The sequence below is a fragment of the Capricornis sumatraensis genome, chromosome 23, assembly GCF_032405125.1.
Source record: "Capricornis sumatraensis isolate serow.1 chromosome 23, serow.2, whole genome shotgun sequence".
In the NCBI taxonomy this organism is placed as follows: domain Eukaryota; kingdom Metazoa; phylum Chordata; class Mammalia; order Artiodactyla; family Bovidae; genus Capricornis; species Capricornis sumatraensis.
Window position 1 is genome coordinate 37,567,423 of NC_091091.1, and position 26,590 is coordinate 37,594,012.

At 47.8% G+C, this 26,590-nt stretch overlaps 1 protein-coding gene across 1 annotated transcript; it reads right to left on the reverse strand.

Annotated features, from left to right (window-relative positions):
* Positions 1 to 2,187: 2,187 nt before the first annotated feature.
* VAX1 (ventral anterior homeobox 1) lies at positions 2,188 to 6,246 on the reverse strand. The gene is made up of 3 exons (XM_068961745.1): positions 6,006 to 6,246; positions 4,664 to 4,851; positions 2,188 to 2,763 (listed from the first exon to the last, which is right to left on the reverse strand). The coding sequence occupies exons 1-3, from the start codon at positions 6,244 to 6,246 to the stop codon at positions 2,188 to 2,190; spliced, it is 1,005 nt and encodes a 334-aa protein (XP_068817846.1).
* Between the last annotated feature and the right edge of the window lie 20,344 nt (positions 6,247 to 26,590).

Genomic DNA, 26,590 nt, shown 5'->3' on the forward strand with positions numbered 1-26,590 from the left:
TGGGGGTGGGGGCGGTGGAGAGATCTCTGCAAGAATTAATATCTATTTTATTCTCTTGCTCCTTCAAAGTTTCTCTTTGACAGTCGAGCGACTTCTTGTAAGTCAGAAGAAAGGAAAATCTTCCCTCTTCGGGACACTGTGATTGCACAAATCCAACATATTGCTGCCAGGGAGATGCAGCTGGAAAACTCTAGAAGCTGAAGCATTGTCATTAGGTAGGAACTCCAGGGTGTCCAGAGACAAATTCCTAAAGAAACCTGGAAACATCAAAGTGGAAGACGGAGGAGAGAGGGACTGAAGGTCGTAAAGCATTGGGACAGAGGGCTGGAGAGTGAGACCCTCATGGAAGCCGAACAAACATCATGGCAGGCTCCTCTGTCGAAAACCTTGTCCCAGGCACTCAGGGTACCAGCTGTAGGGCCGGGCACCCACGGGGCAGCCACCCTCTGCCCCAGACTCATCACTTGCTGAGGCTTTTCTCTCCTTTTGTTTTTGATTTTTTAATCCTTCAAATACAAGACAAAAATACACCTCAATTATCATCATAGATATATATATTTCACTCTCACCACATAAATACAAAACATCCAAATATCCAAAACATTCAGAACAGTTAGTAGTCAGGATTCAGTAACACCTACCCGCGTGTGAATCGGTCATTATTTTCTTCACTATTTGCCTAAAAAAAAAAAAAGACAGAAAAAGAGGGGAAAAAAAAAGAAAGAAAAAGGAAAAGCGGGGAAAGCTTCCGACGTAAATAATTTACAATAAAATTACTATTTTAAAAATGCTCTGCGCTCACTTCGGATGGACGAATACATTCTTAGACGCTGCAGCACCCCCCGTCTGGGTCTGTGGTTTTGGTCAAAATGTGCGTGGCCGTGGGCGTGGAGATGGGCGTTGTTGCGGGAAAGGGGTGAGGCCGCGACCGAGTGGAGGTCCGGGTTTCTCACTTGGAACCTTGGAAACTCTGTTTCTGTTGTTATTGTTTTATAGGGAAGGAGGTGGAAAAGGATGCTTTTCCTAACCGCGCAGGGAACTGATCCTGATACGGAGACTACCGACAGAGGAGGCCGGGTCACCCAGTCCGCGGCTGCCATGCGGACGTTTCCAGCGTGCTGGAGGGCTTTGTGAATCCGGGGGTGGGGGAGAGGGATGGGCACTGATTTGTTTCCAAACCTAGCAATGCTGCCCGGAGCCACGGATCCGGGAAGCGGTGGGGAGGAGCGGGGGAGCTGCCCTACTCTCCTCCCGCAGGAGCGTGATGCCGTCGGTTATCTCCTGCAGCAGCCTCGGAGAAGATCCTGAATTTTCTATCATTCGCGGCATAGGCATTTCTTTTGCTTTTTTCCCTTTTCAATTCCTGTTCAAAGTCGTAACACCCGGATCTTTAATTTTGCATTGCCCTGGTTTTATTTTCTATCCTGAATTTTCTTACCGCTTCCTAACTCCATCGTTATGAGTTTTTTTTTAAACTGCTTCCACTCCACTCGGTTCTGTATGGTAATTACTCTCCTTTTATTGCTGATTAGATCAAACGTATTACCACAGTCGTTTATCAGGATGTTTGGTTTATTGTCTCCTGGGATCGGGGTTGGTGGTGATGGGAGTTTTTCTAAAAGGGAAGACGATTCGGCACGATTTGTCCAGCCAGAAAGCTGAGTGTGCGCCGGCTCTCCGGAGATGTCCGCAAAGTGGGGCCCAGCGGCTTCCAAAAGCCCTGGTTTCTCTGGCGAGAGGAAGGAGCCTCCTCCTTTTTGGTCTAACGAAAACTGTCAGCCTTTTCAGCTGGGGTCTGCTTGCAGCTTCCCTTTTTCAAATATTCATAAGCATAATGAACGGCAGCAGCAGCTCGATCTAAAGAAGATGTCCTGTGCTTTGGACTTAGAACCAGTCTTTCCCTCCAGGGCCAGGCACTGGTTGGGGAATCAGGTTGGTTTTCCCCCCTCCAATTCTTTGGATTCTCCTGGATTCAGAAGGAAGTTGGCGCCGGAGGGTGGATGTGGGAGGACACAGAGGAGGGGGCGGGGGTATCCCAAATGGCAGAAACTGGCGAGGAAGGAGAGCTGTCAGAGGCCTCTTGGGAGCCGGGTGCCCAGCTCAGGAGCCCCGGCGCCTAATGCGCGTGAGTCCATAAATATCACCACAATAGATACTATAAATATAAATACAGGGAAACACTTCAAATCAGTCCAGCGCTTTTTTCTCGGCCCCTTCTTTATTGTTGGTCCGGGAATAAGGTTCGAAGGCCGAGGAACTCAGGTATCGGGCGGAGAGTTCTTGTAAATTCCCGGCCAGCGAACCGGCCATTGTCAACGGGGCGGAGGAAAGACGGCTGGCGACGGAGCCGAGCAGCGAGGGCACGGGCAGGCTGAAGAGGCCGTGGCCGGCGGCCGGTGCGCCCGCGTGCAGTCCCCCGGGCCCAGCGGGCCCCGGGCCCGGAGCGCCGCCCACGGCTGGCGGGTGCGGGGATGCGGCGCCGGCAGGACCCGGGGCGGCGGCGGCTGCGGCGGCGGCCGAGCCCGCGGCGGCGCCCGCGCCCAGGGCCGGCAGACTGGGCCCGCGGAGCGCGGAGCCGAGCGCGCCCGTGGCGCAGGGCGGCAGCAGCGCTGGCAGGCCTGGCGGCGACAGCAGGCGGCCCTGCTCCAGGAGCCGCAGCACGCTGCACGTGGCCGCGGTCTCTGACACCACCGAACGCAGCTCCGAGTCCTTGCCCTGGTCCTTCTTCTGCTTCGTGCGCCGGTTCTGGAACCAGACCTTCACCTGCGCGCCGGCCCCGGGGAGGGTGGGAGAGAGGGAGATGAGCGTCAAGGGGAGCGAGCTCCCGGGGCACAAGGGCTCCAGGAAGGGGGGCTTCCCCCAACTCCAGCCAATGCCCCGATCCCAACCCCAAGCTGGAGCCGGAGAAGTCGGGCCGGGAGCAGCGGGGCCAGGGCGGCGGGAGTTGGGGGCCTGGGGGGACAAGGGCTGCCAAGAGGGGAACACAGCTCCCATAGGCTGCGTTTCCGGGTGGGTCATGGAAGCGGGCCTAGGCCGACCTCGGTTACAAACAACAAAGAAATAAAAATGCCCATGACCCTAACTGGGAAGATCAGAAGTTACTTCACTGGGCCACCGCACTACTCGCAGGGGGACTGTGGATCACTGCTGCGTAAAGGCCCGTTTTTCCAGGAGGTGTAAGGCCTAAAGGGAAGTAGGAAGTGAGCGTGCATGGGAAGGAGTATTGCCCTGCCTTTCAGGACCCAGACCCCTGGCCATAACCGGCTCGAATTTAGCCCTAGCAGCACTAATTCTGTTGAAGGCTGCAAGAGGCTATTTCTTGCTTTTTAGGGTCAGATGGACTATCAACTAATAGCAAGCAGGGACGATGGCTACACATAGAATCTGTGCAGGATGCATTTTATAAGCCAAGCTTTCTCCACCTCCTCACCGCCGCTGGACTGGAGGGTCTGAGTGATGTCCTCAATTTATAACCTAACTCTGCTGCTCTCTCTCATGGACTTTGGAGTCATGGGAGGAAGCCAGGAGGCTGGGGTAGACTAAGTCCTCTCCATCAATCTCCACTCTGACTTCCTCTTCTCACTCTGTCCCTCTTCAGGCCTAACTGGTGGCCCAGAATGGCATTTGGCAGCTCTAGGGAAAGGCTATTCTGTCCAGATTTTGTAAACTAAGAGGATGGTAGCACAAAGACTAGGGGTAAAGCTACATGCCAACTCCAATTCAAAATGGATATCCAGTATGCTCTGTCCTTGGGTCTCAGCTCTGCCCAGATCCTATATCTAAAATGCTCCCCATCTGTTTCACAGCTGGACACAGTAAAAGGGACTGGTCCTCAGAAAGAAATACGCCTTACCTAGGCCAAGCTGAAGCCATGCCCTGGGCAGGTCCTAAATGACCTCCACAAGGCAAAGCTCTTGGGCCCCAAAGACCTCTTGGGCCCAAAGTCCCAGTAGAATATGGATTTCGAGTAAAGGAGAAGACCTACAGCACAATTGTCATTGCTGGCTCCCAAGGGCCCAGATTTGGTTCCTATCTCATACCTCACACATCACTGGCACTGAAGGTGCCCAGAGTGGATGCTTGGGGCTGGGAATGGGGCTAAGTCCAGTTCAAGGCCAGGAAAAGAATTAAGGATCAGGGCAACCTGGTAGGCAAAAGCAGATCTCCAGAATGTGCACCTTTTTAATCCCTGGTTGTCACCCACCGTTCTGAAACAGGGGTCTTTGGTCCTAGCCCCATTCTTGCTGAGTGAGCCTGGGTGCTAGGGAAGGTTACCATCTCCAGAGAGGGTGGTACCAGGAAATCTGGCCAAAATGGGGTGGCCAAAACAGGGGCAAATATAGAAGAGGAGAGGCAAGCAGGGAATTCTCAAGACTAGGGTCTAAAAAGAAAACAAAAGGACAGGGTTTGGGGTCCTCCTGAGCTAGGCCAAGGTGGGCAGAACATGGGCCTGGAAGATGTGGGATGTAGGGGGAAAGGGATGGCTTAGCGAAGGGAGAAAGCCTTCAGCCCTTCTTTTCCATCCTCCCCAATTCCTCTGCCTCTCGTGGGAGGTTCGGTCCAGAGTCAAGCTAGGTGGTCAGGAAGAGCTGCTAGAGCTGGCTGGGGCTGACGGGGAGGGAGGCCGATGCAGAGAGCTGTGTGCGGCCTGGTCTCTGAATACCTGCGTCTCCGAGAGGTTGAGCTGCCGGGCGAGCTCCGTTCTCTCTCGGCCCACCACGTACTGGCAGCGCTGGAACTCCATCTCCAGGCGGTAGAGCTGCTCGGCGGTGAAGGACGTGCGTGTCCTCTTGGGCCTATCCAGGTCCAGGCCTTTGGGGAGGATGATCTCTCGGATGGACCCCTTGGCATCTGGGGAAGGGGAGATGTCAAGCATCAGAACCCACCCTCCTGGTTTCCTCCACCTCCCCAAGCCAGAGCTGGCTTCTGAACCACAGTCCGAAGGTGGATGGTGGGGGTGGTGGGAGTAGTGGGGGTGCAGCCACAGCCGGGAAGTAAGGACCCTATGTGTGTTTGGGGGGTGAGGGGACTAACTCCACATAGCTGATGGGAGGGGGAATCGGTGTTGACCTTTGTAGAGCCCTCCGGACAGGGGAGAAAAAACAAGTGGGCTGACGTTCCTTTTAGCCCGGGAGCCTCGGATGCATGGACAGGATCCCCTGTAGTTTGAGGGTCCCCGCACTGACCAGCCCAGGTCCTGCCAGCCCCAGCTCTAGAGCATGCTGACCAGACCGTGCTCCAGCGGTCCCCACCCCCATCCCGGGGTCTCCTTCCCTCCCGAAGCCAGGCGGCGGAAGGAGGAGGGACCGAGTGGGAGCCTGCAGGGCCTGGCGATCGGTTGGCGGAGGCGGCGCCCGGCTGGGGCCGGAGCCGGTCCTCCCCACCGCCACCGCGGGAGCCGAGCGCACCCCGCGCAGCAGAGCGGGGTCGAGCCCAGCACTAAAACGGCACCCGCGGCCCGGCAAGCCCGCCTGGCTGCTTCTCCCAGCGGCGGCGGCGGCCAGCCTGGAGCACGGCGCCGGGCCCCCTTGGCCCAGAGCGCCAACTGGCCGGGCCATTGCTGGCGGTCCGCGGCTCTTCTCCAGCGCCCGCGTCCCCTTGGGTGCGCTCGACTCGCAGGGCGCGGGAGCCCCCAAGCAGGCTCCCCGGAGTTCCTCGGATCCGCCGGACGCAAACACGTCCTCCAGAGTTTCCTGCTACCTTCCCGGGTCGGAGGCCGCAGCCTGGAGCCTAGGCCCGCCCGCCCAGTCCCTCGGCTCTCCCCCGGCAGCGCAGCCGGCGGGGCCCCTCGAGGCTTGGAGGGATCGAGGCTCCTGGAGAGCATGCGTCCCAGGTGGGAGTCCCTAGAGGCGGGCGGGACCCCGGCCCGGGGAGGGCCAGCAACTTTCACCTAAGTCCCGGGCGGCAGACCCACCCCGCCGGCCGGGGTAGGTGGCGGCGTGCCTCTCGGGTCTCGGAGTCGCCCCTAAAGAACGCCCCCCGCAGCAGCCCTGCCCCGTTCCTACCTCGGACCAGGATCCGGCGGCAGTAATCCGGGTCAGCTGCTGAATTGGCTTTACTTTTGTTACAGTCTTCCGGGGCGCCCGACGCAGCGAAGGCGCCCTGCGGCTCCTTGAGGAAGGCGGCGGGAAGGTTCCCCTCCGCGCCCTTGCTCTCCCGGCTCTCCTTGTGCGCGTTCTTGGAGACCCGGGCGGCCTCTGTGTCCGAGTGGCACCGAACGTCCATTTTGTCTGGTTTCCCGAACATAGGAGAGGCACGGGCAACAACAACAACAAAAAAAAAGGCGAGGAAAAAAAAAAAAAAACAGGGGGAACAAAACCCCTACAATACAGCCCTTAAGCCCGGCCCGGAGAGAGGCAAGCGGCACGAATGAATGTCCCCGCGGGGCGGCCGCGGGCGGGTCAGCGGCGACCGCCGAGTGGCGCGCTCGCCGAGAGGCGGCGAGTCTGGTCCAGGATCCCGGCGGATCAGCGGCGAGGCCGCCTCGTCAGCGCCCGCGTCTTCTGAGCACGTCCAGTGTCCCCAGCTTGGCGATCAGGTAGCGAGCAGCGCAACTCCGAATTGCTGTGGCTCCCGCCTATTACTGAGACGCGGAGCTGCAGTTGTCCGACACTCGGGGGGGACGCGCACTCGCTGTTGCAATTGATTACGGGTAATTTCGCAGCCCCCACGTTTCGGTTACCTCATGAATACACTAAATTGTTTGGATAATATATCAGATCGTAATGGATGGTTTCTGTCCTTGTCCCCAATCAAGTAGGGGTTTAGCCAGTGAATAAACGGAAATGATTGGTCTTGCTTTCAGGAAACACACAATCAAAGACCCATACTTCCAGAAAAACTTTTGACAAGATTCATCCTGAATTGTTAGTACCATTAGCAGGCATTATTAACTTTCCCTTTGCCTTTGACCCTCCTGCTCACATACCGGCTAGAGGGGCTTTCTCCACACTCGACAGATAGAGCTGAATGGGGGGGGGGGCGGGGGGAGGAGAAACAAAACCCCTTACACACCCTCAGCAGAAGAAAGCAGTCGTCTTTAGGAGGGGGGAAAAAAGGAAGGGGAAAAAAGAAAAAGTTTTCCCCAAAAGTATCTCCCCCACACTCTAAAAAGCCAAGCTTTCCTCCCAAACAACTCCTTAACACACCTCGACGCTGACAGCCATCTTAAACTGCCACCTCTCTTCACTTAGTTCCAGTCGGATTTTTTCATGCCTGCACCTCCAACAGCCCTGAGGCAGCCCATTCAAAGGGCAGCTTTGTACTCAGAAAGTCCAGCAGGAGAGAGAGAGGGGGAGAGGGAGAGAGAGCCGCGAAAATCTCAACTGTGAGATCTGCTTCAAAAAAAAAAAGTTTTCCCCTAGCTATTTCATTGTCTCTGCTACAATATCTTTGAGAAAAGCAACAGCCAGTAATCCAATAAGAGCATTGATTAGGCCACAATGATTCAATTCAAGCGCATGGCCTTGTGCAAGGAGCATGCTCCAGCCCTTCTCGTCACCTTGCCGGGGCAGAAGCCCTCTCCACGCCGCTCTCCCCATTCATTCCTTTATGGGAAATACGGAGCAAAAGGAGTGAAAGATGGCAATTATCTAATTGGACTATTAACAAACAGTCCTCTGAGTGCGGCGGTCTGGCGTGGCTCCTGGGCGGGGGAAGGGCCGTGTTTCTGCCCTCATTCACAAAGAGTGCAGGGGCCGGGGAGGAAAGGGGGTTTTTTAAAGGGAGTGGGGCGGGGGGGAGAGGAGAGGTGGGAGGTTTGGCTGAGAATTTTTCCACACAATTCCTAGAATGGGGGCGGAGGCAGGCGGGCGGGCGGGCGGGCGGGGACGGGGAGGGGGCTGGGGCGGGGGTCACGGCGAGCGGGTGGGAGAGGGGGAAGGCAGGGGTGCGAGTGTGTGCCGTGGGCTCGGCGGGGCTCGGGCTGACAGCGAGGCGGGCTCTGCCCGCTCCACCCTCCCGCCGCCACGGTCGCCGCCCAGCCGGACTCTGGCTAAAGTCGGGGGCGGGGATGGCGAGGGGCCCGGAGCCCGACCTTCGCTCTCTCCGTACCCCCCCCTCCGGCCCCTTCGTCCCCCAGACCCTCTGGCCCCCAGGGAGAATTCACGCTCTGTCCGATTCCGACCTAAAGGAATCGGACAGCCTCCTCTGTCCGCGGAGGCAGACCTTGGGCTTTTACTTTATTTCATTGGTTGGGGGTTGTGTGTACGAGTGTGTGTGTGTGTGTGTGTGTGTGTGTACGCGCGATTGTCCCGAGCTCCTCTCCGCGGGGCGGCTGGTTTCCCGGGTCCCCAGCCGACCGGTGGCCTGTCGGTCCCCTTCTGCACCGGCGCGACCCTCCACACTCGACACCAGCCCGGCCTCAGGTGGACGGTGCCTTCGAGTCCGCGTCTCGCGGGTGGCCTGGTAGAGGCGGGTGGGCGTGGAGAGAGAGGAGAAGGGTCCTTGCGGCGGCCCCGTCCTGAAGACGCAGAGCAGGCTTGAGACAAAAATCCAGCTAACCTTCCAGGGACCTGCGGCAACGCTCAGTAAACCCCTGGGTTGGCCCTCCGAGATCCCCCGAGGGCTTCGCTCCCTAGCGGGCCGAGCCGACGCGGGGCGCCGCGGCCGGGACTTGGCGGTTCCGGGATCTGGGTCCTCCTGATGAGGAGTCGGGCGGTGGATGGGGTCCTTGTTTTCCTGAAGAGCTCAACCAGTCAATTCTTGGGGCCTGTGCGGGCTGGGAGATGGTGTGGTGCCAATCCCTGCCTACCCGCCCTTCCCCGCCACCTGAGGGTGGGCCTCGAACCCTCCGGCTCCTGGCTCTAGGCAGTTTCCCACCCCGACCGCTCTGGGTCCCTTGCTCCAGAGGATTAGGGGCCTTTTTCCCTCAGGAAACCTCGGGGCAGCGGAGAGTCAAGATCGCAGGGACCCTCCCCGGCCACACCCACTTCCAAAGCCCGCAAAAATCTTGTCAAAAGCCCAGAGGGAAATCTTTAAAAATAAAAATGCCCTACCCATCACCTCTTAACTTCCCCGGTGGCTAAGATGGTAAAGAGTCTACCTGCAATGCGAGTGTCCCAGGTTTGATCCCTGGGTTGGGAAAACCCACCGGAGAAGGGAATGACTATCCACTCCAGTATTCTTGCCTGGAGAATTCCATGGACCGAGGAGCCTGGCGGGCTAGAGTCCTTGGGATCACAAAGAGTCTTACACGACTGAGCAATTAACGCACAATACCACCCCTCTTATTTTAGGTCTAGGAGGTTGAACTGACAAAGGGACAGCACTGCTGCCAGTAGTAAGGGCACCACGGTGGGTGTCCCAGGGTGGTGGTCCCCGAGATCCATGGCCACATTTCCCTAGCACCAAAGAATACACCCAACTGTAGCCAAGTCCCAGCTTGAAGTTGGGCCTCAGACAGTCTTCCTCTCCTTCTTCTTGTAGGGGATAAAAGTGGCTATTCATTGAGCAGTCACTTACCGACCAGGTGCATAAATTAATTTTTTTAACCTTCCCATCAGAGAGACAATAATATGCCTGCTTTGAGTTTTCAAAATCTGCCAGTGATGGTGAGGTACAGTGCAAGGACCTTCATGTTAATGCCTGATATCCTGAGTATTAGGCATCAATTTTCATGAATTTTATACTGATTGCATAAAATACAAACGCAAACATGAAATCCTTGTTTCTGATAATGCTGTTTGTTTCTAACCATGAACATTTCTTAGTAGTCTATCACCCTCCTACATCAAGCTGCCCTGGATTGAATGAAATGTAGTTTTACTGGCTCAGAACCTACTGAATGAACATCTGAGAGCAGCGTCCTAGAATGTACATTTCTAGTTGCCTCTCCAGGGAAACTTTCCACAAGTTAAAGTTGGAGAACTACACCTTTTAAAGTTAGCTTAAGTTGGGAAATTCTGCGAAGCTTCTTGAGAACAGGGTTTTCCCCCTCCCCCTTATTGGAAATGTAATACTACTTGGGAAAGGGAAGAAAATGGGGGTACTATGGGGAAACAACCAATTTAAATTAAGCAGCCAGTTACCAAGAGTCCAGGGTTGCTACTAAATCATATAGGGCTTCTCTCCACAGCTTCAAGGACAAACCCTTAACTACTGGCCCTAGCCATGGCTCTGAGCTGGCAGCTTAGATGATGCTGTTGAACGATGCCTAGCTATGTTCCAAGTCCTTGGGGGAAAAAAAAAAAATTCAATAAAGAAACAGTCAACCCATAACCTGTTTTTTGCTTTTTGTTATGTATAGCACTTTTTTGTGACTGGATTAAAATTCTATGGGCATCCATCCAGAAAAACCATGACAGGTTTCTGAGAGAACACAGGGAGACAGAAGCCCTGGGATGGAAATTTCAGAAAAGCAGCTGCTGCTCCCAGAAAAACTAAAGCTGTGTGTCCATTGGCAACGGAAGGAGAGAATCCAGTCAATTATTTGGTTAATCTGAGACAAGCCTGTCTACACAACACATGAGGATGCAGGGCTGCCCCAGGTAAAAAGTGTTTTATTCTCTTGACTAAATGTGCCTCCCTCCTCAGTACCCTTCCTGCCCCCACATCACTGTCTGCAGGTGCAGACAGACCCAGAATAGATCTGTAGAGCTGGAAGAATTTTTAGAGATCATCTATTCCATAACCTTCATCTAACTTGACAGATGAGAAAAATGAGCCTGGAAAGACAAAGTGACTTGTTAAGGATTAGGAAACTAGTTAGTGGGGCATCTGTGCTCCAATCCTTGTCTCCTGACTTAAAACTGCACTCCCACCACCATCCAGACTGCCCAGAACCCGAACAAGATGAATGTGCTCTCTGGAATTGATGAAACAATGGCATTTAAATTAATTCCATCATAATCTGGGCCTTGGAGGTGCTTTTCATATTTCCTGCCTCCACCTTGTCACTGCAACAGAAAGCAGGATCAGAGGTACTACACATTGCTTCCTTTTCCCATCTTCATTTTTTTATTTCAGAAAGAAGTAGGAGGGAAAAGCAAGCTGGCAGAAAAATCTGAGATCTTCTTAGGTTATGAGTGACTTAGGGATAGCATAACAATGTCTGAGACATCCTTTTAAAAAGAACTGCACCAGAGATGATCCCACCAGAAATTAAGTTTCTGTAACAATATATCAGAGTACCTGCTAATAATGACTAATTGAAAACAAGAACACCTATCAAAGTTGCAGTATCATCTGTCATTATCCTCATTTCACAGAAAGTAGTCAGGGCACTGGGCTTCCCTGGTTGCTCAGTGGTAAATAATCCACCTGAAAAGCAGGAGCCATAGGAGATGTGGGTTTGATCCCTGAGTGGGGAAGATCCCCTGGAGGAGGGCATGGCAACCCACTCCAGTATTCTTGTCTGGAGAATCCCATGGACAGAGGAGCGAGGTGGGTACAATCTATAGGGTCTCAAAGAGTCGGACACAACTGAAATGACTTAGATTGCATGCAGGCAGTCAGGGCACTGGAGAAGCAATTGAATTGAGAACTGGTGCTGAATATCCAAGGTGAAAAATACAGCCTTATATCCAGATATTTCTTCCCCATTTTAGCTAGAGTATTAGCCAAAAGGCAGAGAGTTAAGTTCTGAATTATTCTGACCACATTTCCAGCCAATAATCCCAGGAGACTCCATTTCTCAATTTTGTATTTTGTAACAAGAAACCAAGTTCTTTCAACTACTTTATATATTTTGTAGGTAGAAGCAACATACAATTTTTGAGTTGGAGGGGGTCTTAAATTTGTGTAATAAACAGGGTTCTGGGGTCAACTATGCTCTTAGATTCATATGTTCTTAGCTGTACCACTTACTAGGTATGTAGCTTTAGGCTGGTTAGTTTGCTACTCTGTAACTCAGCAGCCTGTCTGCACAGTGAGGTTAGCTCTAGTACCTATCCACCTGCAATGCAAGGGACCTGGATTTGATCCTTGCATCGGGAAAATCCCCTGGAAATGTCTACGCACTCTAGTATTCTTGCTTACAGAATTCCATGGACAGAGGAGCCTTAGGAGCCTTAGGAGCCTTAGGTTCCTCTGTCCATGTGGTTGCAAAGAGTCAGACATGACTGAGTGACTAGTACTTTCACATTTTCACGGTATCATGTGAGGCAGGGATGAGCCATCCATGCTGAGCCCTGTCCAAATAACATAATCTTGAATAAAATTACAGTTGCTGTTGTTTTAAACTGTGCCTTGGGTGGGTTTGTTAGGCAGTAATTGGTAACAGAAATACCCATATTTTGGATGAGAAACTGAGGTTCAGAGAAGTTAAGCTACTTGGTGTCACAAGTAGGCAGTGGTATAGCCTGGATTTAAACCCAGGGCCATCCTATACCCAAATGCATGACCTTGACCACTGAACCTTGTTGTACTTCCTAGGAAATAACCAATTTCTAAATAATAATTTATTTATTTTTGTAATTTCTCTATTTCAGATCTTAAACACTGGACTAGTAAAAGACATAGCACATCACTCTAAACACCAAAGAGGATAAAAGTGTTAGAGCTAGAAATGGACGAATGATTGCGGCCTTTGCTAAGTTCTTCATCACTTCTTGTGAATTGTGTGAGGCTACTTCACTGGGATGTACCTCAGGGTGCAGAGCCCTAAATTACTTAAAAAAATAAAGATACAAATGAACATCTTCTGTTCTCACCTTTAGGAAATCAGAGACCCATTTGCACTTAGGGTGGTAAGTAGAGAATGACAACAGGTGCTTGCTGGCTGTGACATTCTCTAAGTGAAGCATTCTGGGAGAAGGAAAAGAAAGGTTGATTTTATTACATTTTCTGGGTCAGGAAGAACTTTGAGGTTTTCCAGGAAACCTGGCTTATAAATCTGTATCTTTCTAACAGGAGTACATTTGTGTTTCAAAGCATCTTTAAACCCATCATTTTCTAAAATGTCTGGCTGCCTGAATAGCTGCTGGAACCATTTATTCAACAAGCAGGTACTGACACCTACTCTGTGCAAATCTCTAAGAACTTCCTGTATCAGAACTGTAAAGTGTTTTTATTTCAGTGTGCAGGAATGCTTGCCCAGGAGTCACTTATATTATAAACCTCACTCCCTCTAGAAGAGAGCCGCAACTGGAAAAGAAAGAAGGCAAAGCCATGGAGTCGTTAAAAGATGTGTATCAAAGAATGTAAATTACAACCTGGGTTCTTGGCTTACAGGAGACCTTCTCAGTCCCTCATTCAAAGCCAATTTACTTTCATTTTAGACCCAATTCTAACAAACCCAACTCTCCTATTTTCTAGTCTATAGACGATTAGAGGCAGCAAATGGGAAGGGAAAATACTGCTTGGAGAGAGAGAGAAAACAGACCAAGTAACTTCAAAAATATCACAGACTGGGGTGACTTTGCTTGGACACAAGTAACTACAACCTCAAGTGCTCTTGAGGGCATGAAAACAGTAGAATGCAACGTGACAATGGATATCCAGGGAAATGACCCTCAAAAGATTAAATTGTGTTTTTGTTTAAGAGGGCAGAGAAGCACATGAAATCTCTGAGAAACATTTTATTATAAAATAAACTCAGAAAATTACATACATGTCACACTGTATTCATTTATATAAGGGAGAAATCACTGTAAGTTTGAAAGAAAAAATTATATCGGTATGAAAGCAGTGCAAGCACCGAGGACTTCCCTTCATTCTTAACTTAAAGCTGACAGAGGTGAGAGCATTTACATAGGAAGACAGAATTGAGCATAGTTTTATTCCAAGATGTTTTTTGTTAGATCTCTGCAACAGAGTCAAAGGAATCAAGAGAAGCGGCAAGATGAATTGACTCACCCAAGGTCACCCAGCAAAAATCATTAACCCAGACAAGCAAAGAGGACCCAAAGGGAGGGAGTGCCTGGTACAAGGTGGGCACTTAGTATTTGCAAAGAGAGGAAAAGAAAATGAGGGGACTGTTGGCTGTTTTTGAGAGACGTTTGTTCTAAGAGTTTGCCAAGACTCTCAGCTGTGACAGAAGGAGAGAACTCAGGGAGGTCTCAAGGGGCTGTAACTGGCCTGGGACCCCAAGGTGACCCCAGAAGGAGACAGAAACACTCTCCAGGAATGAATTATGTAATGGTCAGAACTAACACACACCCAAAGAGCTGGAAAGGATGACATTTATAACCAGGAGATGTTATCATAAAGTGAATTGAGTAATTTCTAATACTACTTATACTTAGCCCTTCTCCAGCACTTTCCTTCTTCAAAAGTGCTTTACAAACATTCACTAATTAAACCAGCATGACTTCTGGAAGGGAAAATTGAGCCTCTGTAATATGCCTGAGTTCTCTGAAAAAGCTAATAAAATTAAGGTGTAATGTTCATGAAGAGGAGTACACAGAACTGTAAACAGCTTTTGTAAGGGATTAAATATGGAGGTGTCTTGGTGGCATTTGATACTCTCAGAGGCTGTTTATGGCAACATTGTGTCACTACCAGGACACCACCAACAGAAGACCAAGTCCAAACACGGAAGCAGCCTGATTGTCTGTGGCTGGCTGTGGTCCCCTCTCCTTACAGTTCTTTCTGTGAAGGGCTTGTCTGAGCCCTGGGTACATGGAAGGAGGAGGAAGCCTGACTCCTGGGTAAATCAAGCTCCATCCACCATCTCTGCAGAAAAGGCCTCATAAAGAGGTGTGGGGAGCAGACACTCTCGAGAAGCCCTACACCAGCCATGGGCCAAATATCTGGGGCAGAGTATGACACTCAGCCCTACCCTCACCCTGTTCAAATATTTGATCCCTGCTGCCCAATACACAAATGCTTTAAAATAGTCACAGTTTTGCGATTCTACAGCGTCTTTCCCCACTACATTCTTAATCTGGACAAGTTCTTTTGCCTGTTTTTATATGTCGCCATGCTTTTCATAAAAGGGGGATGTTGTTACTTTTGGCGAAGAAATTCGGCGGCAATCAAATGGAAAGGCACATCGGAGCATTCTGATTTGCCAAATTAGAGTCCCCGGGATTCTGCATCCCACTCGCCCTGATTTTGACTTCAGCCATAAAGAACAGACCACAGTGCTGGCCACTCACTCAACCTGCCTTTCATTCTACAGTGGCTTGAAATCCCAGTGGCTCAGAGGAATGCTAGTTCTCAGGAGGCTGTTGTTTGGGATTGTGTGTGTGCTAAGTTATTCAATTATGTCCAAATTTTAGTGACCCCTTGGATTGTAGCCCACCAGGCTCCTCTGTCCATGGGATTCTCCAGGCAAGAAACTGGAGTGGGGTGCCATGTCCTCCTCCAGCGGATCTTCCCAACACAGGGATCAAACCTGCAGCTCCTGCTGCCTCCTGCTTTACAGGTGGATTCTTTAAATCCACCAGGGAAGCCCAAGTTTGGGGTTGAAGCAGAGGCAATTATTTTATAGCAGGAACTGGAAGCTCTAGGGAAAAAGGAAGGAAATAGGACCAGGGGTTGGGCTGCTCCAACTAGTTCACTAAAAATCTGAGTGATCCCAGGCAAGACCCCACTCCACCTAACCTTAACTTTCTTTTTTTTTTTTTTAATGAAGAAGAAGCAAGACACGATCAGTGGCCCAAGGAGAGCTGGTGATCCCAGCTCTTACATTCTCAGACTCCGTAGTTACACATGTAACCCTGCGGGAACTGGGTACTTAGGCAGAGGCTACTTGACTCGTGGCAGAATCATCAGGCTATCCAAATTTGACCGCTGCTGGGTATTTAGACAAGGCCAAATAAAAACGCAGTGTGTGCGCTCAGTCGTGTCTGACTCCTTGCAATTCCATGGACTGTAGCTCATCAGGCTCCTCTGTCCATGGGATTTTCCAGGCAAGAGTACCGGAGTGGGTTGCCATGTCCTACTCCAAATACAAAGACAGATAAGACACAGAACAGCTCCACCGAGCATTTACCAATATGCTCACGTGGATTACTTGAAAGCAGAGGCTCGAGACCTGAGCCAAATCCAGTCTGTGATTTTGTGTTTTGTTCACATTTTTAAAGTTAACTTCCAATATTTAAAAGATAAGCAATTTCATCTTAAAACCTGAACTCCCCATTTCTCTTGAAAAATTAGATGACTGGCTTGCACTGGGCTCATTTTTCCATGTCAACAGTCAGCTGGAGGTGAGAAGTGACTACCTTTCCTGGAAAGGACATGGGCTCCCCAGTTCCTCACCAGGTGGGCTCTTTAATCAAATTCCTTGCTTGGGCCTGGAGGCATCTGAGTCTAAGAAATGCTGCAGGGAGCAGGTACTGTAGACATCTCTGCCCAGCCAAGAAGCTGGCAGTGCAGACTGCCATCGCTCTGAGCAGCAGACAAAGTGGGAGAGCCTCAGCGTTTGTCGGGTTCTCCCTGCTTGCTGTTCCTAAAACACATCTCACACAACTGCCCATTGGAGTTTGCACCATCCACGGAGTACTTAGAACCCCAAGTCACATCAGGGAAGTCCTACATCAGGTGAATGGCCCTAAGGCTGACTGGGGCCCTCCCTTCCTCCTCCCCAGTCCAGAGGTCCAGCCACCATGAGGCTGGAGGAAATGAGAGAACAACTGACAGGCAGCTGGTGAAAACAGTGAGAACAACCACATCCTCCTGGAGCGTGACACCTCCACAGGGGCCTTCACATAGATCTTCCCCCACTGTCTGTGCCATTTTATAGATGGGAAAACTGAGGCTCAGTTTTCCCAGAATGACAAGCCTAGAGGAAGCAGAAACAGAGTCGGGATGACCAGCCTATGTTTTTCACTCCAGGATCCACGTTCCCTCTCCTGCACCCAAAAAGTTTGTGTCAGAGACCACAGGCTGGTGTTTACCCTGCCAGACACGGAGCAGGAGAAAACATGGGCACATGTCCGTGGATGCCAAGGCTGGTCCTTTAGCTCTAGAAGAGGAAAGAAGAAACAGAAAGGCAATGTGAGACCCAGAGGTTCAGACCCCACCCTGCCCCAGGTTCTGAGGATTAAAAACAATAAAACCAGACCCAAAAGGATTCCAGCTGTCTACACAGATCAACTCACTTGACAGTGAAAAAAAAAAAAAACATTCTAGTTAAATTCTCTTTACAGGGCAAATCTTCACATGCCAGAAGGGGAGGGAGAGTCAGAGTGGTGACTGTGGCCCAGTGGCTAATGTCTCGCTGTACCAGGACATTGACTCTGGTGGGTGTCTGGAGGAAAACAGGAGAAGCAGAGTGTGCTGAGTAAGAAAGAGCACGGTGCCAAGAAGGGTGAGAAGTGACAGCTGGTGACGGGCAGGCCAGCAGGGCCTGCTGACAAACCCGAGAAGGTCGGTAAACGGAACGGAATCACCAGTGATGCAAAACACTCTCAGAACGTCTGCTGGCTTCTCCCTTGCTTTGAAACACTGGTGTTTTTGTGCAAATAAAAATGGACCTCTCTTCTCTACAGACTCTCTGCCCAAGCCACGCTACCCTGTTTGCTGCCCCCAGGACACACCACTCAGTGCCACTTCCCATCCCTGGCTCCCCAGAGTTTCTTCTCTTCCTCCTCTGCCCCTTCACATCTGCCTGTTTGTCTGGGACCTTTCCAAGTCACTTATTTCTCCAGATGACATTTTCTTTGTCCTATAAAATTTTGGATGATTGCTATCATTCACGAAATTGACTGGACCTGCTATGACTAATTCACATAGCTACTATTAACATAGTATCCTATATGCTCAGTTGCAAAGTCATGTCTGACTCTTTTGTGACCCCATGGACTCTAGCCCACCAGGCTTCTCTGTCCATGGGATTTCCCCAGCAGGAATACTGGAGCAGTTTACCATGTCCTTCTCCAGGTATCTTCCCGACCCAGGAATCGAACTCAGGTCTCATGTTGCAGGAAGAATCTTTACCATCCCTTACATATATTAACTCATTTAATCTTCATCACAGTTCTACCAGGAAGAAACTATTATTAGCTCCATTTTACAGGTGAGGAAACTAAGGTACACAGAGGATAAAAGACTGGTCCAAGGCCAGCCAACTAGTTAGTAACTGTGTATAATTCAGTTTATTAGGGTTTCATGGCAAAATAGCCTAGACCAGGTGACTTAAACAACAGAAATTTAATTTTTCATAGTGCTGTAAACCGGAAGTCTGAGATCAAGGTGCTGTCTAGGTTGGTTCTGAGGAGACCTCTCTTCCTGATTTGTAGACAGCCACTTTCTCCCTGTGTCCTCACATGGCCTGACTTCTGTGCTCATGTGGGGAGAGAGAGATCTGGTGTCTCTTCCTCTTCTTATAAGGACACCAATCCTTTTGGATTAGGGCCCTACCTTATCACCTCATTTAACCTTCATTGCCTGCCTAAAGTCTCTGTCTCCAAACAGAGCCACAGTAGGCATTAGGGCTACAACATACTAATTTGGGAGGGCCAGAATTCAGCCTAATAGTGTGATGTGACTTTTTTCATTCATTCATTCATTTACCAGTTGCCAAACAGTCTAAGTATCTAGAGACAGAACGGTGAAGAAGGCAGGGCTTTCCCTGGTGACTCAGTGGTGAAGAATTCACCTGCCAATGCAAGAGACATGGATTGGATCCCTGAGCCGGGAGAATCCTGCGTGCCATGGAGCAACTAAGTCCATGCGCCGCAACTCCTAAAGCCTGTGTACTTACAGCCTGTGCCCTGCAACAGGAGAAGCCCATGAGCCACAGCTAGAGAGCAGCCTCCACTCGATGCAACTAGAGAAAAAACCCGCCCAGCAACAAAGACCCAAAGGAAGCGAGAGTGAAAGTTGCGTCCGACTTTCTGTGACCCCATGGACTATACAGTCCATGGAATTCTCCAGGCCAGGATACTGGAGTGGGTAGCCTTTCCCTTCTCCAGGGGATCTTCCCAATCTGGGGATCGAACTTGGATCTCCCGCATTGCAGGTGGATTCTTTACCAGCTGAGCCACAAGGGAAACCCAAGAATACTGGAGTGGGTAGCCTATCACTTCCCCAGGGGGCTTCCTGACCCAGGAATCGAACCAGGGTCTCTGGCATCACGGGCAGATTCTTTATCAACTGAGCTATGAGGGAAGCCCCAACAAAGACCCAGCAAAGCCATACATAAATAAATAAATAATTTTTTTTTTTTTTTAAAGAGAGAAGTTTAAAAAAAGAAAAAGGCAAACAAGGGCCTTGCTTGTTAAAATATAATCTCCCTTTCAACAGTCCCCAACCTCTTTGGCACCAGGGACCAGTTTTGTGGAAGACAATTTTTCCATGGACCAGAGGTGTGAGGATGGTTTTGGGGTGAGTCAAGTGCATTACTTTTATTGTGCACTTTATTTCTATTATGATTACATCATCTCCACCTCAGATCAGCGAGCATTAGAAAAGAGAGATTGGGGACCCCTGGAGTGGCAACAGATGAGGAACATGTGAACTCATTAACCAAGTAGATAATTTCAAATGATGATAAGTGCTATGAAGAAGCAATAATTAGGTGTGTTATTGGACTAACTTGGTCAGGAACGATTAAGTATCTATTAAGTATGTATTATGTGTAAAATCTATTTATCTACTCAACAAATATTTACTGAGTATCTATTCTGCGGGATAATGTACTGATGCTGGAAACACAGTGGTGAACAAGACAGATCAAGTCCTCGTCCTCAAGAAATTTACTGGTGAATGTGTTATAGAGAGGAGACTCTAAGACATTATGGTCCCAGCCCAGGATGCTTCCAGTCTTCCATTAAAATGTCAAGTTAAGACATCTCTGAGGGCTGAACTCTGTGGCCCACACTGTGAGCAAGGAAGGAATTCAGAGGAAAGGAAAGGCCAACCACAGTGAGAGCTAGAGTGTGGAGCATGGCTTTTTGAAGACGTGGGACTCAACAGGCATCAAAGGATGGATGCGTGGCGGGGTTGGGGGTGTGTGGTTTCTATCTAAAGAGATATAAGGAAAGGGGCATGGTGGAATGGAAACAGCAGTAACAGCAACACCTTATTCTGAATGAACTTTCACTCAACACCTATTCAGCACATGCTCTGTCCCTGTGGGGCCCCAGGCTCCTGCCTTCCAGGTATTTCCATCTGGCAAGGATAAGGGAGGCCCCTGGTGACACATTATACCCTAGAAAGTAAGATGGTCTATTAGAGAGCTGGGGAAATCACTGAGGGATATGAGAAGAGGGGATCTGCCTTTTGTGTATAACAGTAGCCATAGAGACTTGTGTGCATGCCTCCCTATCTATACATGCATATACAAAGAACAATTTATACTTCCAAAGTGCCTTCGCATTTATCCACAGAAGTGACTTTGTTAAGTATGCACAACAGGAGGGATGGTGACTTCTATTTTCCATGTGCATAAATGCAGTGCTTTCTCAGTCAAGAGCCAGTCAGGAAACCTGGAACCCCAGCTCTGCCCACTGCTACACTGCCCTGCTCTACCATCAGTTCAGAGCTGCTGGGGAAATGCACGAGCACGTGTGTGGGCAATGGCCACGGGGACAAGTGGGAGGACTCAGGACATAGTGAGAAGGTTGAACTGGCAGGACCTGCTGCTGGGTGGGGTGTAAGGATAAGTGAAAGAGAGGAATGAAGGATAACGAGATTTACAGAAGATCAAGGAAATAAAGGTGGAGGGGGAAGGGAAACAGTTAAGATATTGTATAGCACCAGTTTAGCTACTGAGAGGCTGATTCCAAGCAAGCATTTCTTTCTCCAGGTCTCAGTTTTCTCACTTGTAAAATGAAACTATTTAGACCCAATAACTAAGGTTCTTTATGTATGTATATACATATAGTATATAAATAAGAATATATGTATGATATGTAAATATTTCATATATACCAACATTGATAAAACTGAGACAGTGAACATTCATGTGACCACCTCCAACATAACACATAGCACACCAACATAACTTAAAACTCTTTGCAAAAAAGATAAAAAACTCTTTGCACAGCCTTTTGAATTGTACCCCCTACCCTTATCCCTACTCCAGATAGAACCATACTGCCATGCTGTTGAATCTGTCATTTGTCATTAAACCTTTTACTGTTTAATAAGAATTCTGTTATTTTCCTGCATCTTACACTTTAACAATGCTCACTCTTCTTCTGTACATTTGATTTGTGGTTGATGGAAAGCTTCCCATATAGGCATGTCCTCTGGTTTTCACTGAAATCCCATGAGAGGGGCTGACCTTTGAGGATTAGCTCCAGTTTTTCAAATGAGCAAAGTGAGGTTCCAAGTGCAGTATTCCATAGCACTTATCATCTTGGCTATATTTTCATCCCATTCTTGCCTTGCTTTCTGCTGCTAGTTATCTTTTCAAGCACATGTGACCCCATAACTAGGCTATCTTGAGAGCAGGGATCTCTTCCCTGAGGCTGTGGCCAGTGCAGTGAGATTATGGGACTCAGGCTTTAGTCAAAGAAACAATGATGATGGGAAGGCAGCTCACGTGATGGGGTGGTTTCACGGGTAACACAGGAGAAAAGATGTAGAATTGGATCTCAAGAGAACAGAACAGTGAGCCCCAAACCAATAATCAAGAAAGCGCTTAAGAGATCAGAACCCATGACTGCATTCTAGGCAGAGTTTTGCTTAAAAAGCAAACTAAAGAAGTTTTCAGAATAGTTGTAAGAAACCATAGGGGTTATCCAGTGTGCTTGTTGGCATAATCCTGGACTTCCTGCAAATGTAACATATGTCTAGTAAAATGCAATGGGATCATATTACAAACCAACCAGTGTAGTCAGGAAAGCGTGACCTTCTAAGTATAACATTTCAGAATCAGTAAATTTAGGACTAGGGACTGCCATGGAGAAGGATATAAAAGATAACCATAACATTACAAAAATTATCTCCCCAAAAGCTGGAAGGTATCTCTTTTGTTCATAGGCTTCTCAGAGTCTCAGCCCATCAGTAGGGAAATGAAAATTTATATGTCACCAATCAGCTCATATAGCAGAAGTTACTTGAAAAATGTCTCGCAGATTTCAAGTGGCCCTTATGAAGGGTAAATTTTGTTACAAGACTGGTATTTTAAGGAAAATATGTTGATTTCAATTATCTCACCTCTTGGTCAGTCTTGATATACTCCACTTGAATACTCCAATTTATCCCTGCTTCAAGGTTCCTATCTATAAAAACGAGAAAATCTTGGATTTCTCAACTCTCATAAAAATACAAGAATCAAGACTGGGAAGACTACTGTGTTTGCAGAATGTGCCCATAAATGTATAGGCCAATTAGTGAAGTTTTATTTGTATATGACAAGTCTCTTACGGTCTAGGAGTAAAACATGTGACCACAATATCCTTGGAACTGACAATTTTTCTAGTGACAGGGACAAGACTAGAAAGAACTATAGGGTTGGGTCTTGGATGCTCAGTATATACACAGATAATACTGATGATCACTAACACCGAGTGCTGAATGCTTTACACGCAACTTGTCATTTAAGCTTTCCAACAAATAATAGAGCACTATTATTCTTATTTTCTCTATTCTTAAAAACAAGGCAACAGAAGCTCAAGAGTGGTTAGTAACTTATTCACAGTCACCAAAAAAGCAAACAGGGGAGTCACGATGCAAACACAGGTCTATCCACCTCTGGAACCCCAACTCTTAAGCGTTTTGCCATCTCGTCTCCTTCAATGGCTCTCTCGCTTTCCAGTAAGACCTAGGCTCTGAGCTGTTTCTGTGCTAGCCATGTGAAGGTAGGTTTGCACAGATCCAGCCTGGGGTTGCTGGAGACAGGGACTACTCATTACCATCTCAGAGCAAAGTAAATAAGCATACGACCTTGGCCTCATTAGCATGAGGTTCAATCTCCTCAGGTTGCCTGTCTTGGCCAATTATACTTTTATTATAAGCAGCTGTTATGTTTTGCGCTTCCCAGGTTACTCATAGCAAAAATGTATGAGTAATAAATACTCACGTAATAAATGGATAACAACTACTGGAGTGATGCCAACAATTAGCTTGCCTCAGGTCCAAGGGCAAAACAGTCTTAAGTGTCCTACTGATTCTTTAGCTCCAGGACAAACAAGTATTTCTGCCACTAGAACTGCCTTAAGTTTCATAACATTTTCCAGGTGAAAACACTTAGGGTGATAGACCTGTGCGGGGATATGTGAAAAGAGAGATGCCTATGGCAGAGGGTTTCTTTCCAGTCTGTGGGCTTGTTTCACTTTCATAGAAGATATCAAGTATGACAAAATAGCTCAAAAGGATTAATATTTATCAATGTTTGCCATGAATGTTAGAAATCTTGACATATCATAATATTATATATATATATGTACACACACAGACATACATGCATCTGTGTGTCTATATGTATAAAGTGAACAGACAGGAAACACTATGGCCCAGTGGAAAATATTTGAGATTCTGTAGTTTCTAACCTTTTGGGGTTTGATATTCAATAATACAATATTAGAAAATCTTTTAGGGGTTTGCTATTCAATAATACAAAACAAAAAAAAAATGAGACAACTATAAATAAATCCTATCTAGCTGATTTAAATGATAGAGCCCATGCAGCTTGAGCAAATCTTCCTTTAGCCACGGTGTGATTCCTCTTGATTGAGAATCGAGTTTCTGGGCTGTTCTCAGAGAATGAAATTACAAAACACAAGACAGCAGATTTTTAAAAAATGTGTCCCCAGGTATCCCTGCAGAATATCAAGTGACTAGGTCAGAAACTCAGTCGGAAACTTTGCTTCAGGAAGAGCAGAGCAAATCCCTCTCGCCTGGGAGGCCAAACAGAGCATTGTTTTAGTTCTGTAGGAGACCATGACAATGGAATAGGACTTTGTCCCTGGTAATGGTCTCCTGCTGCTGGGGAACCGCGGAGGCTAAACCGAGGTGCTCAGCAAAAACAAACAAGGGGCTGAACGGCTACCTTCTTTTTAACCCAAAAAACTGTTGATCCTGGAACTCAGCCCCTCCCAGCAGCTTCCCTTTGGTTAGAAAAGTCTTGCTTTTGGAGGCTCTCTGGGCTGGGGTGTCGCTGAGTGGGGAAGCAAGCTTCGGAGGCTAACTGGCTCTCCTGCTTCTGAATTCCTGGCTTCTGAGACAGGCTTTGGGGACCATTCTGAATTTCACCAGCTGCTGGACAAAACAGGCTTTCCATAAAAAACAATCCCTGCGTCGCACGTCGGTACCAGATGAGTCATCCCTGCCCCCACATCCCACCCTCACCACCTCCCATTTCAGGGCTGCTGATCACACTGGTGGACTTTGTGCTAGCAAAGTTCCGCATGTGAGAACACCTTTATTTTTTGAGTATTAATCAGAGATGTCTGAAGACAAAAACCAATAGCTCATTTCTCTGGCATAGAAAGTCAGAACCTTCCTTTTCTCTCTTTTTTTTCCCTATAAAATAATATTAAATGTAGAGAATCTCTAATGTGCATCTCAAAACATAATTTAAAGTGGATAAAAAGTGGAAATGATGGAAAATTGGACATTTTGGAAAATAACAAATATCCTTGCACATTCGAAACCAAAAAAATTAATGAAAATTCAGCGTCAAAGTCGTCCCTCAGCCAACTGAAGCTTTTGTAGCAAATACAGTTCAAACTCTACCACACAGATGGAAAATAGTCTGTCTGAATGCAAACTGGCACTATTCTTTCAATCCACAAACTTCTACAATCTCCATTAAAGCTGCGTGGCATTCAAAACTTGTGGTCCAATTCATCTTCGCTGTTACTGAGACATTTTACAAGTGTATTTTTTTCTTGGGAAAAAATTTTAAATTAGGTAAAACAAATGGGAAGTGGATATTTTTTTAAAAAAAGAACAACTCCTGCCTGGTCTGGTGATTGACTTGCTTAGAATTCTGAGCAAGCATTTCATTTCCTGATAACTGCCATTTCCACTCCCATCCCAAATTCCCTCTCCTTGGGGCAGACACAGATCATGGAAATACTAAATTGTTCTGCTGGAATTCCCTTCAAGTGTTTCAACAAGAGAATTATTTTTTATCAGCTGTCAGGGTGTCCTTCCAAGTCTTCCTTTTCCTCTATGTACAGGTTTTCCTACAAAGAAGGATGCCAGAGATTGTCAGTTACAGGAACGAGGCATTTGGGGTTAGACACACAACATTTTGATGTTTTGTACGGCCACTATTTGTGTTTTATAATGTTGCTAGTAGAAAAGAACTCTGGACGTGAATATCCAATAGCAATGACAATTTACATTTGTCTTACAGTAATTAATCCAATATTTCTAATTTAAAGACATCTTGTTAAAAAACCTGAAGGAGAAGATGTTTTTGCCCTCAGTCACTTGTTCATGATATTCTCATTTTTCTACCTTCTGGGTTGACTACGGCTCCTTGGTTAAATGATACTCCAGTGGGCGAGAAATCAGTTAATTTTGAAAGTGTTTTGAAAATGTGTTCAGTAACATAAATCACCATCATAGAAACCTCAAGTGAGAAAAGGATAAATGGGGAAGAATAACAAGCAAGGACAGCTAGTCTGAAATACAGGAATAAAGAGGGGAAAGTGAAAATTTGAAAGGACAGAAAAACTCTTTAATTTGAAGATCTAGTTGTTAAAGAACAAAATTAGAGTATAAGCATTTGGATTAGGCAGACTCAGTTCAAATTGTTGCTAACAATATAGGGAGAAACCAAAGCAAACAGTTTTCCGGTAAATCCTAGGTGCTCAGAGCTGGCTAAACAAAACGAGCTCTGGAAAAGGAATGAAAATTGGTAATAAACAGAAAGATACAAAAACACTGAGGACAAGGCTGATCTCACTGCCTCTTCAGTATCTGAGTGCATCCTGTAAAACAAGGGATTATTGGAATTTTATCTTCATCCTCCATGCATCTGGCTAGATCTTGCATCTTCCTCATTTCGTCAGCATGTCCAAAATATCTGCTGGATTTTACACTGATGCCAAGTCCAAAATCTTGTCCACCCTAATAGGCATGCAAAAACTTGCATTTCTTCTGGACTTGCCATAAAGCAGAGTTCTCCAGGAAAGCAAAACTTCCCACCTGATAATTCTGCTTCCAGAAGAGGAAGGTCCAGGCACCCAGACATGCTCAATTCAAAGAATCTGGCAGGAAATTGATGGTTGTGAATGTTGTGCTCCAACTCCTGTTTCTTAAAGAGTGCTGCCAGAAATATTATATTTAAGGTGAAATTTCTCTAAGAAAAAGTTCATGAAAATTGTTTTAGAGTTTTAGGAAAGTGTGTTTGGTAAAGGCGGAAAGTTTTCAACTTCAGAGACTTTTTGAAAAAAGGAAACAAATTTCGATCACTTTAATATACCTTTTTAAAGCGATTTCTGATAACTGTAGCCTGCCTGCCGATGCCTAAGGCATAGGCTGAAGTTTCCAAGTTGAAACATTCATCCTTGTATTTGGGAAAAGTCCTTTCAGGAATTCTGACAAATATTTAAAAAATATGGAAGCAAGTGTAAAATCACTTTAACCTGTGCGATATCCTTTTTTTTTTCCATGAGTGTGTTCAGATTACATAGTTAGTGTTACAGATTTTCACAAACACGGTTTCATTTGTGGTAGTTATGTGGCTGAAATTCAAGGCTGCTGTTTCATTCTATTGAACGATTCAGGGCTATCTTTGCCCTCTCTTCCTTCTGCTGCTTAAATCGGCCAAGAAAATGTCAAGAAACCAAAAGGAATG